General features: G+C 49.4%; 2 protein-coding genes across 2 annotated transcripts; one reads left to right on the top strand and one right to left on the bottom strand.

Moving 5' to 3' along the window:
* Window positions 1-288: 288 nt before the first annotated feature.
* On the top strand, window positions 289-6,555 carry SKIC8 (SKI8 subunit of superkiller complex). Its single transcript, XM_050309500.1, has 10 exons — window positions 289-365; window positions 454-481; window positions 771-876; window positions 1,621-1,793; window positions 2,977-3,125; window positions 3,305-3,398; window positions 4,090-4,183; window positions 4,531-4,623; window positions 5,219-5,297; window positions 6,283-6,555. Exons 1-10 carry the CDS (start codon window positions 354-356, stop codon window positions 6,370-6,372), a joined length of 918 nt encoding a protein of 305 aa, XP_050165457.1. The 5' UTR covers window positions 289-353; the 3' UTR covers window positions 6,373-6,555.
* Window positions 6,556-7,256: 701 nt separating this feature from the next.
* Window positions 7,257-13,057, bottom strand: DNAJA4 (DnaJ heat shock protein family (Hsp40) member A4). Its single transcript, XM_050309498.1, has 8 exons — window positions 12,805-13,057; window positions 12,554-12,700; window positions 10,852-11,032; window positions 9,841-9,945; window positions 8,857-9,084; window positions 8,546-8,776; window positions 7,952-8,052; window positions 7,257-7,867 (listed from the first exon to the last, which is right to left on the bottom strand). Exons 2-8 carry the CDS (start codon window positions 12,683-12,685, stop codon window positions 7,649-7,651), a joined length of 1,197 nt encoding a protein of 398 aa, XP_050165455.1. The 5' UTR covers window positions 12,686-12,700; window positions 12,805-13,057; the 3' UTR covers window positions 7,257-7,648.
* Window positions 13,058-13,513: the final 456 nt, after the last annotated feature.

The following is a 13,513-nucleotide window of genomic DNA, read 5'->3' as shown; positions in this document are numbered from 1 at the left end:
GCTCATCCCCCTGAGGGATCAGGATCGAGTTGGGGGCGCTCAGCCCCGCTGTCCCTGAAGCATCGGGATGGGGGCGCTCAGCCTCCTGAGGGCTCTGAGGGCTCGGGATGCTCATCCCCCTGAGGGCTCTGAGGGATCGGGATCGGGATGGAGACGCTCATCCCCCTGAGGGCTCTGAGGGACGCGAGGCCGTCCCCGCGTGGGGCGCGGGATCCTCCCGCCCACAGGGCGGCGCTAGAGAGCGGCGCGGCGCCGCGGAGGGGCGCTCTGGGCGGCAGTGACGTCACCGCGGCGCGCCAGGCGCCGTGCGGGGCTGTTCCCGGTCCGCTCCCGCCGGGACCGCTCCCGCAGCGATGACAACTCAGGTAAATAAACCACCCTCAGCTCCGCCCGCCGCCCGCACGGCTGTCTGCGGGCTGCCCGTGTCTAATATTAACTATTTTTTCTTTCCAGTACGGCATTCTCTTCAAGCAAGAGCAAGGTGAGGAGCGCTGGCGGGCCGGGCCGCGCTGGTGCTCTGAGGCGATCGGAGCTGTGGGGGTCGGTGAAGGATAGAGCTGAGTACCCCAGAGGGTGCCGTGCTGCGTGTTCAGCGGTGCCTCGGCCCACACAGCACTCGCGTGTTGAGAATCATCGCAGAGGGGCTCTGGGAGGGGAGGGCACGGCCGGCACTGCCCTCAGCCCCTGCAGCGCTCACCAGCGCCGCTTGTTGTGTCCCGTCGGCACAAACCACCCAACCTTCCATTCCTGTGCTTGTGTCCCCCTCCCAGCCCACGATGATGCCATCTGGTCGGTGGCCTGGGGGAAGAATAAAAACGACGGCTCCGAAACGGTGATCTCCGGTTCTCTGGACGACCTGGTGAAGGTGTGGAAGTGGTGAGTGCTCCGTGTTTTAAGCAGTGTTAGGCCTTGGGAACGGTCGGCGTGGAGATGCAGCAGGTTTGGAGTTCCACGGTGCATGGGGGTGGAGATGTCACACCAGGGAAGGGCTGGGCTGGCACACAGAGCTGTTCCCTTGGGCAGGAGAACTTCACTGGGCAGGGGGCTCTGATTGCCACGGAACGAGAACCCCTTGGGAAATGCACATCAGACCTGGCACGTTGTCTGCCAGACAGCCCCTGATTTGTTCCTAACTCCAGGAGTGAGAAATGGGACAGTTTGGAGACGTGTCCTGCGAGAGAGGAGTGATGGGAAGTGAGGGAAAGCGGAAATGCCAGCTTGCTTTTTTATTAAAAAAAGGAAACAAATCCCGATAACCCCCGTGGAGGGGCTTTTGCACAGAGGTTGTTCTGCCTCTTGGGCCAAGCAGTGTGACGTGGGGACCTTGGGGGTGATGATAACCACGCCCTGCTGTGCTGGCAGAGGAGCTCTGGCCCTGTGGGCACCCCCACTTTTGGGGGGTTCACGCACTGAGGGTGAATTCCTGCTCTGCAGGGATGTGGTCAGGGACTGACTGGTCGGTTCTTTTGAGTGCAGAGAGTTCGTGCATCGCTCTCTTCCCGTTCCACGGGTGGGGTTGGATCCCCCTGGAGTTCAGCTGGATGAACTGGGGGGGGTGGTGTTTGTTTGGGGGATCCCTCAGCACCCCCAGCCGTTCACACCCTTCCCTCTGCCCGCCAGGAACGACGAGAAGCTGGACCTGCAGTGGACCCTGGAGGGGCACCAGCTGGGGGTGGTGTCGGTGGACATCAGCCACACGGGCTCCATCGCCGCCTCCAGCTCCCTGGACGCCCACATCCGCCTCTGGGACCTGGACACCGGCAAGCAGGTCAAATCCATCGACGCCGGGCCCGGTGAGTGCCGGGGCTCGGCTGCTCCTGCCCACGGGGCTCGCGGGGCTGGGTGCGCCCTGGGCTGCTTGAATCTTCACCTGCAAAACCTGCAGTGGTGCTGTGAGCTGGGCACAAAGCAGTGCCAGGCAATTGTATGTTTATTTTCGTACCTTCTCACCAAAAACAAACAAACAAAAAACAACAAAAAAACCCACAACAACAACAAAAAAAACCAAACCATATTATATATTTTTATATGTTATATATTTATAAATATTTATATATTTTTATATATTTATATAATATATATTATATATTTATATATAATATAAATATATAAAATATATTTATATGTAATATATACTATATATGAAGTATATATTTATATTAAATATATAATTATATAATATATAATTATATAATATTTATATATTATATATTATATATATTTTATATATTATATATTATATATAATTATATAACATATAATTATCTAATATATAAAATATATATAAAATAGATATATTTTATATATATGTATATAAATAGCCTTGATCAAAGAAACGGTTCAAATGCCGACTCAGAATAATTGACAGAGAAGCTCTGCACTGAATCTGAGCTCTGTGTGCGTGTGGGGCTTGTTTAGGCAGCACGTCCAGCCCTGAGTGAGCAGCTCAAAGCGTTTGCGACGTCCTCCAGGCTGCAATTTTGGCCTAACATCTTCTTCCAAGTATTTCCTTGGTCCACTGGCAATCCCTGATTGTTCTTGAATTAAGTGTGTTAGGTAATGAGCAATTCAACAGCAACCTTGCAGTGTTTTAGCTAATTAATATTAAGCTTATATAGAGAAACCCCCGTGAATTGCATCGTGCCAGATGAACCCGCTGCACTGCTATAAAAAATGCTGGTTTTTTTTTACCTTCTGTTGCAGGAATGTTGGTGTATCTGCAATTTTCCTGCACCTTCTGTGCTTTGCTGCATGACCAACGTTGCTTTCTTTCATTGGTTTTAATATCTTTTGTACCAGGGGAAAAGTAAGAATTTAGACTTAAGTGAGGCAGTCTTAAGTTCTTTTATAGTAAGACCCTGACCTTATTAGACCCTCCTGGAACAATTTATTGTTCCAGGAGGGTCTAATAAGGTCAGGGTCTTATTATAAAAGGGGCCAGGGGTCCATCTGACTCCTTGTTTCTCTTTGACACAGTTGATGCCTGGTCCCTGGCCTTTTCACCTGACTCCCAGTACCTGGCAACGGGAAGCCACGTGGGCAAAGTCAATATTTTTGGGGTTGAAACTGGGAAGAAGGAATATTCCCTGGACACCAGAGGGAAGTTCATCCTCAGCATTGCCTACGTAAGGAGCACGAGCGGGTAACTTCTGGTGGGAACTCGCAGTGTTCTGTTGTAAATAAGATACCTTTGTAAAATAGATATTTTTGTTGCCATCTGCCGGTTTATCTCCACCTAACACTAAAGGACAGCCCTACTTTGGGTAGTTCCCACTGAATCCCACTTGTTGTGTTTTTATTCCAGAGCCCAGATGGGAAATACCTGGCCAGTGGAGCGATAGATGGAATCATCAACATTTTTGACATTGCAACTGGAAAACTCCTGCACACGCTGGAAGGTTTGGTGTTGGCAGCACCCAAAGTGCTTTCCTCGTTCCCCAACACAACTAAAGGATACAGTGCAAGTCAGAACGAGCTGCAACAGCCATGGCATAAATGAGGGGATGTTGTTGTCCACTAGACAGTGTTTAGTTATTTAATGTGCTCTCACTTCAGCCACTGAAAACGTTAAGAGGCGAGCTGCAGACTCAGGCTTGCATCATCAAACCCTGTCAGAGACACAGTCAGCGATGCCTCAGTAAATTCCTAAATTGCAGAGGGAAACAAGCCAAATGTGTGCTGCCAGGCAGATGGCTTTTCTCCTGCTGTCAGTTCTGGAGCAGTTTATTGCCGTTCTAAAAAACAACTGAACGTTTCCTGTGGTGGAAGACGAGCGTTTTCCTAACAGATAAATGGACTTTTAATGCTCATGTGGTGTCTGCCCAGTTTAGTTCATCAAAACCCCACAGCCCACTTCAACATGAGATCATCCTGTAAAATCTGACAGAGTTTCTAACAGAGATCCACAGCTGATAAGAATGAGATACTCTGGTGCTGCAGATGTTGAGAATGACTGTCCCTTTCCACTGTCTGTTGTGGGGAGAGGCCTGAGGGGGCTGCAGGGGTTGAGCAGGGGCTGCTGTGGGGCTGCAGCTGTGCTGAGGGAGGGGAGTGGCTGCACTGTGAGCCCTGTGTCTCTCTGACCTGCAGGTCATGCCATGCCCATCCGCTCCCTGACGTTCTCCCCCGACTCTCAGCTGCTGGTCACGGCCTCAGACGATGGCTACATCAAAATCTACGACGTGTAAGTTGGGCCCTGCGAGGGCTGCTCATGGGAGAGCAGCTTTGAGGGAGGCTGAGACTGCCAAAACCACTCAGCCCCTCTGCTCTCTGGAATTCCCTTCAGCTTTTGGTGACTTCTGTATGCAACAAATAACCTTAAATCATAACGTGCTAATTAAAAAGTGCAAGGGTGGGTGACAGCCCTAACCTGGAAACAAATGACTTTTCTCACATTTGCCCTGCAGGGAACAGGCTGGTTGTTTTGTGTATCTGCCCTGGGAGTTTGTGTTCACCCTCCTTAAACACCTGTACCCAAGAAATTGTATTTCTGAGCCTGGCATCCACAACCCAAGTGTGTTCTTTCCACAGGCAGCATGCAAACTTGGCTGGCACCTTAAGTGGCCACGGATCCTGGGTTTTAAATGTGGCATTTTGTCCTGATGACACCCATTTTGTTTCCAGGTATTGAGGACTTTTGTTTATGCTCGCTGGGGAAAAAAAAGAAATACAATTTTATATTTCTGAAGGGAGGTGGATCATAAAAAGTTAATGTGTACAGAGTGCAGTGGGATCTCTAATGGAATAAAATGCAATGAGACTCAAGAGCCAACACCAGCTGCAGTGAACAGTATTTTATAGTGTAAGACACCCCACTACAAGGGAAGGACACCTGAGAAGGGCAGTTTGATTCGAAATAGCTGAGAAATTGCTGTGGAATGAAAAAGTACAGCCTAAGGTAGTAGTACATTAATCTACCTGAACTGTGGTGTTAATTCTTAAAGCAGCTCAGGCAGCTGGGGGGCCAAGTGGATGGAACAGAAGTTTCCTCATCCAGAGAACTTGCCTGAAAGAAGTTTTTGGCCAAAGTGGGAGTCTTCATTTTCCCATTGCAGATACTGGGACAGTAAATGTATTTTAAAGGTAATTGGGACCTCCTTGGCCACTTCACCCCAGTGTTAGAGGGGGGAAAAGAGTGTTCCTTGAGGAGTTCCCTTCTGGTGTTTGCATTAAACTTCATTTATTACTTTAAATATTGATCAGCTGATTTGCCTTTCAGTTCATCCGATAAAAGTGTGAAAGTTTGGGATGCTGGGACCAGGACCTGTGTCCACACCTTCTTTGACCACCAGGACCAGGTAGGACTGGGACTCCCTGGCTCAGCTCTTCCCAGGACAACTTGAGTTACACAACAAGAGTTGTGCACATTTGTGCTCCCCCCTGGGGGCTGCAGCAATGCAGGAGCTTAAAACTGTGATTATTGCACTTGAATTAATCACCTCCAAAGTGTGTAGGTTGAGCTCTTCCAAGGAATTAACATTTTTCAGGCCCCAAAAAGGCCAGTCCTGAGCGGCCAAGAGCCCTCCCAGGCTGTTTTTGTTACTTGTTGCCGTCACTTGCCCACCATGTGCATGTGGAAGGGGGGAAATGCTGATTTAAAAGGATGGAATTATCTGAGCAGATGCCTGAAAGCAGCCTTGAAACTTGGGATTTTTTCCTCCTCCAAATGTCTGTAATACCAGGGGATTTTTAAAATTTATTGCTGAATTAATACATGTTTATTTACTAATAATATAATTATTCATATTTATTAATACTATTATTAATAAAGCTGAGAGGGGAGAAGTTAGGTCCTTTCAGTTTGTGTAACTGAAATCAGAGGACTGACCTGAATTCTGCCAAGTTTTGCACTGGTAAGGAAATGTCTCTCTCAAACAGCCCAAGGATAAACCAGATCCCTCTTCAGCCCCTCATGATGGGTCACTCTGCATGAAAAACATCTCCTCTCTTGCTTTCCTGCTCTGTAAAATACAATTTTCAGGAAGGGGTCACAGCATGGGCGAGAGTGAAAACGCTGGGGTTGATTTTAGGCCAACTTTCCAGCCTTTTGAGGTTGTGTAATCCGTTGTCACGGGCTGGAGGAGCTTGTCCTGCTCCTAGATGGCAGTGTCCATCTGTGGGCCATCAGCAGCACCTGCTGGCAAAGCAGAAACCAGGATTGCACCAGCTGTGATGGAATTTTAACTGATCCTCCCTCCTCTGCTTGTTGTAGTAAATCAAAGTGCCACCAAGATATTCCTTTGCTTTGTCCTCTGCTGATAACCTTGTGTATCTCATTTGCAGGTTTGGGGAGTGAAATACAATGGAAGTGGGTCCAAAATTGTGTCTGTTGGAGATGACCAAGAAATCCATATTTATGACTGTCCAGTTTAGGTGTCTCCACTCAGAGCCTCTGGGGCAGTTTCAAGCACTGCTCCTGCCCCCTGTGATTTTTTTAGTGTGATAAAACCATTTCATACTGCCCTGCAAACCCAGATGTGCTTATACCCATGTTGGGTTTTGTTTGGCATGAGAAAAAAAAGCCTTACTTTTTTAAAATAAAAGCTACAGCTGCAAGTGCTTGTGTCTAATCCTTGGAAAAATGTATTTTTGGAAGTTTGTGGTCATGGGTGAAGTCAGTGCTCAGTTAATCTCCCCTGCCTTCCTACATAAATAGACTGGAGCTGGAGAGCAGGGGCCAAGTCTTATTTTAGCAGAAGGGAAGGGGCTGAGGCTGGCGGGGAGCAGTGGGCATTGACAGCCTCCTGTCTCAGCAATTGTGCTTTAACTGCCCTAAAACCTGCCAGTTGTTCCCAACCCTCCCTTAATACCAACACTGCTGGAAAAAAAAGGTCTAAAAAGCTTCATTGTGATCATTGCACCTGCTCATGTTACAAAACAGCAGCTCTGGACTCAGAGCCTGGGGGTTTGGTTTATTCATCCTCGTTAAGGTCTACAATGCCCTGCAGGAAGTAAAAGCCTTTCCAGGGAAGGCTGAAATACAAAGCTGGAGCTTCTGAGAGGTCCCACTTTTATTTGGAAGTATTTGCCTGGATGGAACACGCTAAGCTTGTAACCTGGAGTCACACTTGCAGATGGAGAAGCAGCTGCAGGAAGGCTACTGGAAAGCACAAGGAACACAGGGCAGAGTGGGAGATCCTGAAATACAGAGGGACAGGTACCGAGCTCCACTAGGGCAGAGGAGTCACAACTCAGAAAAACTTCCTTAAGTAAAGGGGGCTTGAGAGCAGCTCAGAAAGCACAAGAGAAGCATGAGAAAATGTGAAGTACTATTTATTAGAAGTTATTCTGCTATGTTTTATTCTATGAAATTAATTTTCCAGTATGAAAGTATTTACATAAGACACTCCACTTAGCCTCTATCCATATTGCCCAAGTCTTAGAAATAGCAGAGGTGAAAGAAATCGAGAACCTTCACAGCAAGGAAAATGTTGACCAACTCAGCTGGCTCTCAGCTGTGTGACATCGGCTTCAAATAGAAAGACTACGAGAAACACAATATAAATTAGTTACAAAAAAAGGTGATACCGACAGCGCAGCAACTCAATTTGCTGAACACAAAAAAACCACAAGCAGTGGCTATTACAGCCATGCAGTTTTCATTGTGAAAATTTACATGGTAGGTGACGTCCCCTCTCTCCACCTTGCTCTAAGATGTCTGGCATTGTACTCCCGTCCTTGGCCCCTCCTCGTCTTCCTCGTACGCCTCTCCCGCGCTGTTCCGGTAGGTTTGCTCGTTGGGATCGAAATCCTCCAGGTCCACCTGATCCATGTCATCCGTGACCATCACATCTTCCCGGGAAGGCAGCAGAGCTTCCAGCAGAGGCAGCTTCTCCCTGGGGAGCCAGTGGTGCTCTGGGAACTGGACCTACAAGTGGAGGTGTTTTTAATGAGCGGTGACCACCCCGGTGCGAAGACGAGCGCCGTGGTGACAGGTGAGGATTTAACTTACCAGGAATTGTATGATTAGGCTGCCTTTGTCCATGGGGGATTTGTAGACGGGCATCCCTTCGTTGTAGATGCACTTTAGGTCACCGTGTTTGATCACCTCACCTGCAGGGAGGCAGGAGTTGGGAATGAGCTCGTGTGGGGTGACAGGCCCTTTATGAGCCCCCAGAGCAGGGCTGTGCACAGGCAGCGATGTCACAGCCCCTCAGGGACAGCCCAAGCAGTTCAGAGGACTGGAAACACTAAAGCCAAGCCATTTGGGCAGTTTTCTCTCCTGGAGGAGCAATCAGCTTTCCTGATGACTCAGCAGAATTTAGGATTCTCGCCTCTAGTATTGTCCTGGCTATTCACCAGCTGAGGCTGAGCTTTATTAAGCAGCATTTGGCAGCCTGAGCTGTAACTCTGCATGTTTTAGAAGGAGTGACAAGAATGACAAACAACCAACTACAACGAAATTACTGTAGTTTGAATTTGTCGCATCATCCGATTAGAAAACAACCCAAAACAAACAAAAGAATCGCCCCAAAAAACTCCAGTCCAGACACAACAAAGCAGTTGACACAGCTTACATCCAGAATTAGAACTCTTTAAGACCTACCTGGCCTAGATGTTATGACAAGAACTCTGTTATCCAGAGTTTCAATGGTCTTTTTGAAGCCACACAAAGCCTCGGAGAGTTGAATTCTCATTTTTGTGATCAAGTCGTGCCCTCGTCTCTGAAAGACACTGTGATCCTTCTGATCAAGCACAATTATAACATCCCCAGGCTCCAAATCAGGCTCCTGGTCCCCTTCTCCATGGAACACAATCTTCTGACCATCTTTCATACCTGGGGCAAGAGAAACCCGTTTACTCTCAGCAGAACTGACTGCAGGCTGAGATCAGGGACACAAACCCACAGTTCCTCACCTTTATCCACATGCACTTCTATGATCTTCTTCTCTCTCACCACCTTGCAGCCGTTGCAGTTGTCACACCTGTCCTTGGGGTTGATCCTTTCCCCCTGGCCTTTGCACTCTGGACACACGGTTTGGATCTGCTGTACCATGCCAGGGCCGATCTGCTGCACTATGACTTGCATTCCTCTTCCTTTGCACACAGGACACTTTTCTACCGCCCCTCTCTTCCCACCATAACCTTGGACAAAAGAGTTGGGTTGGATCTCAGTGGCAGGGACAGTTACTCTGCAGCACTCCCTGACTGCAGGAGCATCTTTAGGGTAACTTAAGAATAGTTCAGTAATGAAATTTAGTTGCCATCACCAAACCTGCCCCACGAGCTGGAAGCTTCCCCAAGCAAAATGCTCGTCCAGCTTATTGTATAAACCTCTGCCCCACCTCCCAGGAAATCCTGGTTTCCAAGGAACTACCAGCATACCAAATTCCAGACCCAGACATTCCATTAATAACTGGAAAAGAATCTGCTAAATATTTAACAGAGTGCTAAGATACAAGACCTCATTAAGATTTACCTCAAAGGAGAGGCAGAGTCATTCTGGATACTTAGTAACTGTACAGTGAGTTGCATAACACAAGCCAGAGCCTACCCACAGCAATTAGAGAAGGTTTCACACAGCAGGCATTTACATTCAAGCTCTGGATGAAGATCCTTTTCATTCAGGCCCCCCTAACTATAACTCAGCAAGTTTTTAGTCTGCCATCAGAACAATCACTGCATGCCGCTGTGTTTGAAGGGCTTGTTCTTGGAGAAGCATCAGTAAGAACTAAACAACCTGGTAGACTCTTAGGGAGGAGAGGGGAGAAGGAAAAGGAGAGGGGAAAGTAAGAAAACCTCCACACTTTATTCTCAGCCCCAGACAATTCCCACACACCAAAAAAAAATTATCCCTTAAAGTAAGATGGGTTTGAAACCACTACTTGTTTGGGTTTTTACCTTCACACTTTGCACAAATAACATTCTTTTGCAGTGCCAGTTTCCTTGTAATACCATTATATAAGTCTTCCAGGGAGACACCTAACTGGTGCACAACATTTTTGCCTTTAAAAAAAGCAAAAGGGAAAGGTTAATACTTGCTCGGCTGCTGTGAGGACCAATGTTCATGCACAGTCTCACTGAAGAAATGCAAACTTCATTCCAAACTCTGAACACAGCTCAGCCCCCTTAAAAGCATGTGCAGTTCCATCAGCTTCCACTAAGCTGCACCCATTTATGTCCAAACATAAAAGATGAGCTGTAATTAGGCAAAGCATCATTAAAGCCACCCTGTCCCTGCCCCTACTGCTAATTTCATAAGCTGAACTGAAACAGCAAGAGGCAAGGACACTACCAGCTTCAGATCTGTGAATTCAGAAGTTGCTGTTATGCCTACCTATGGATTTCCATGCCACTTCATAGCATAATTTTAATGATTTCACAGCAAGTCATTACTTGCTCCTTCAACAGGCACTGGGCATGGAAAAGACAAAAAATCGGGCTGTGCTTTTGGTAGCACTCTGTGCTCAAAGTTTCACAGAATTTCTCCCAAATATTTTCACGAGATTTAACATTACTGCTGTTTAAGTTGATGGTGTCCTTTGAAGCAAGTTGCCCAAAGCATATGAGCAAGTGAGGCACAGATCTGGAGAAAGGTAACTTAAAACAGGTTTAATTCAACTGCTGACCTACTCATAACTCCCCCTCCCCTACAGACTACCCACACCCCTTTAACAACAACCCAACAGAACTTAGCAGAAAGATTGCTACGGCTAAGTTATGTTATCTACTGTATTAGAAACTTAATGCTAGAGTAACTAGGAAGAAAAAAAAATCATAGTTTACTTATTCTATTGTTGCAACAAGTCACACCCCCACTATGTGCACTTAGCAGAACAGCAGTACCATAGCACGGTGTTTGGTGCTGAAGTGCATGGTTAGAGTTTCTAGAACTTGTTTAGAACTGAGTACCTCTTCTCTCTCTATTCATTCGGCCTCCACCACCAAAGAACATGTCAAAGATGTCCATGGGTGAAGAGAAGCTGCCGCCACTCAGGCCTCCTTCTTTAATAGCCTGCTCCCCACCCTGGTCATAGAGGTCCCTTTTCTTTGGGTCCGACAGAACTTCATATGCCTGGGATATAAGTTTAAACTAAAAAGAAAAAAGAAGCTCTGAACAGCTATGACCAAGAGGAAAAGTAACCCTTTTCTCATGTGCAACTCCACCTTCAGACCCAGCCCCTACAGCCCCCTCCTGCAGCACTGCTGCGTTTCCAGCAGGAAACTCCTCCAAGGGTCCACTTTTGGGCAGGAAATCCCCCCCTTTTTCTCCCTCTCCCCCCTCCTCCCGTTTTCAAAGTGGGCTTAATTCAGAGTCACATCCAGCTCACAGGCATATGCAGACTAAGCTTGGATGGCTGTGGTAGCTGTAACCACCACAAATACAAATATAAAGCTCCAACAAATGCACCCAGAGGGACACGGTGCTGTCCCCCAAGTCCTGCAGGTGCCCAGCCTGGTGCCACTCAGCCCTGAGCTCCCCAGGGATCCTCCAGGCCTGCTGAGCTGGTACATCCAGCTACAGCTCAACAGGGACTGATGGGACCACACGCTGGGGCTGCTTACTCATCACAAACACGAGGGCTTAGATACAAATCAAAACACCCACTGTAGCCACACAATCAATTTTTTTTTTACTTTTTTTTAAAATAGCTATAAAGAATTTCCTACTGCTAAGATTACCGACTGAATTTTTAACCATAGTTTGCTATTACTGAACTGCTGCTTCCGTTTAAAACTTGATTGGCTTATGATTGGGTAAAGTGGTGTAAGCAAAAAAAAAAAAAAAAAAAAAAGGCATGCCGAGAATAAAAGCAGAAAAGGTTACCTTTGACTACTGTTTAACTTGAGTTCTGTAAATTAGTACACTAGAGACATAAATCTGGAGTTTCTATTCCTATGTTAAGGTATTATCAGACCAGCTTTTAGACAGACAATCCCATCCGGTTTTCCACAGTTCTCAGATGGGGGTGCCCATTTCCCCTCCCGGCCAACACGTGGAGCTGGGAGGGTCTGTGCTGAGAGCGCGTTTTTGTTGTGCACAGTCCACCCGCGTGCGGCCCAGCGATCCCCCGGGGACGATTATTACCTTGTACATCAGCATTAGCATCTTTCCCTGAGGAAAACCCCTCCTGTCCAAGGACACAACCCCCCAGCGCAGCAGTGCTGGCAGCTGGACCCACCACCGGCCTGTGGAACAGCGCGGCGGCCGCTGGGGCGCTAAGAACCCTTCCGGCTTTGCCTCTTTTAACCCGCACCCCTGAGGCTGGCCCGCTGCCACCACGGGGGCACCGGGAGGAACCACGGCCAAAAAGAGGAATTCTCGCACCCCCCCCTCCCGCCCCGCGTGGGCCTCGCGGGCCTGTTAAGAGACCTGGGAGCGGGGCGGCCTCCGTGTAATGGTGCAGGGAGGGCGAGGTAGGATTTAAACGACAACTGCGGGCCCGATGCATGGAACAACACCCGCTCTGCGGGGGCGCAACCCCCTCTGCGGCCTAAGAGGCCCGGCCCGGCCCCGGCCCTGGCCCTGCCGGCAGCGGCCGCCTCCGGGTGTCGAGCGGCCCAGGGGCCCCGGCCCAGCCCCAGCCCCGGCCCCGGCCCCGGCCCCGCGTACCCGCTCGCCCTCGCTGGGGTTCTTGTCGGGGTGGTACTTCAGTGCCAGCTTGCGGTAGGCGCGCTTGATCTCCTCGGAGGAGGCGTTGGGCTTCACCTGCAGGATGTCGTAGTACTCGGTCTCCTTCACCATGGTGGCTGGGGGTGCCTGCGGGAGGACGCGCCGCGTTATCCCCGAGTTATGCTCGGCTCAGCCCCGCGCTCGCCCCGCCCGGCCCGGCGCCCCGCGGAGGCCGCTCGGGCCGCGCTCACCGCCGCGGCCGCGCTGCTCCCGGTATTGTTCCCAGCACAGTTCCCGGTGCTGATCCCGGTATTGTTCCCAGCACAGTTCCCGGTGCTGATCCCGGTATTGTTCCCAGCACAGTTCCCGGTGATGATCCCGGTATTGTTCCCAGCACAGTTCCCGGTGCTGATCCCGGTATTGTTCCCAGCACAGTTCCCGGTGCTGATCCCGGTATTGTTCCCAGCACAGTTCCCGCTACCGCTCCCGGTGCCCGCTCTGCGCTCCCGGCGCGGCCCCGCCCCCTCCGCGCCCTTTATACGGGCCCCGGCCGAATCTTCTGGAATGACGCCGCGCGTGACGTCACGGCTGGAACGGTCTGGAACGGCCGCGCGTGACGTCACCGGCGGCGCGCGCGGCGGGGCGGAGCCTCGGTGGCGGTCTGAGCGTGAGGCGGGGGCTCGGCGTTTAAATTGGGTTTTTAGAGTAAGGGTCCGGAATATTCTCCATCCCGCAGCCTGCACGGCTTGAGCTGAAAGGGGACGGGCTGGCTTTCTCACGGCACGGGTCACACGCAGACCTGTGCACGGGCAATGCAGCTGGCCCCTCAGAGTGAGCTGTAAACTGATGTCCGGGCTAATGTAGTAGTGCAGGCCTGTTCTTACCGCTTCTTTATACGTAATACATATATATATATATAGTGAAAATTTATGTTTCGCTACGTATGCATAGTGAAAGTTT

This window comes from Myiozetetes cayanensis, unplaced genomic scaffold (assembly GCF_022539395.1).
Source record: "Myiozetetes cayanensis isolate MyiCay16 unplaced genomic scaffold, myiCay2020 scf14, whole genome shotgun sequence".
Classification (NCBI taxonomy): domain Eukaryota; kingdom Metazoa; phylum Chordata; class Aves; order Passeriformes; family Tyrannidae; genus Myiozetetes; species Myiozetetes cayanensis.
The sequence above is the reverse complement of the archived record's forward strand: the minus strand, read 5'-3'. Positions and strand labels throughout refer to the sequence as shown.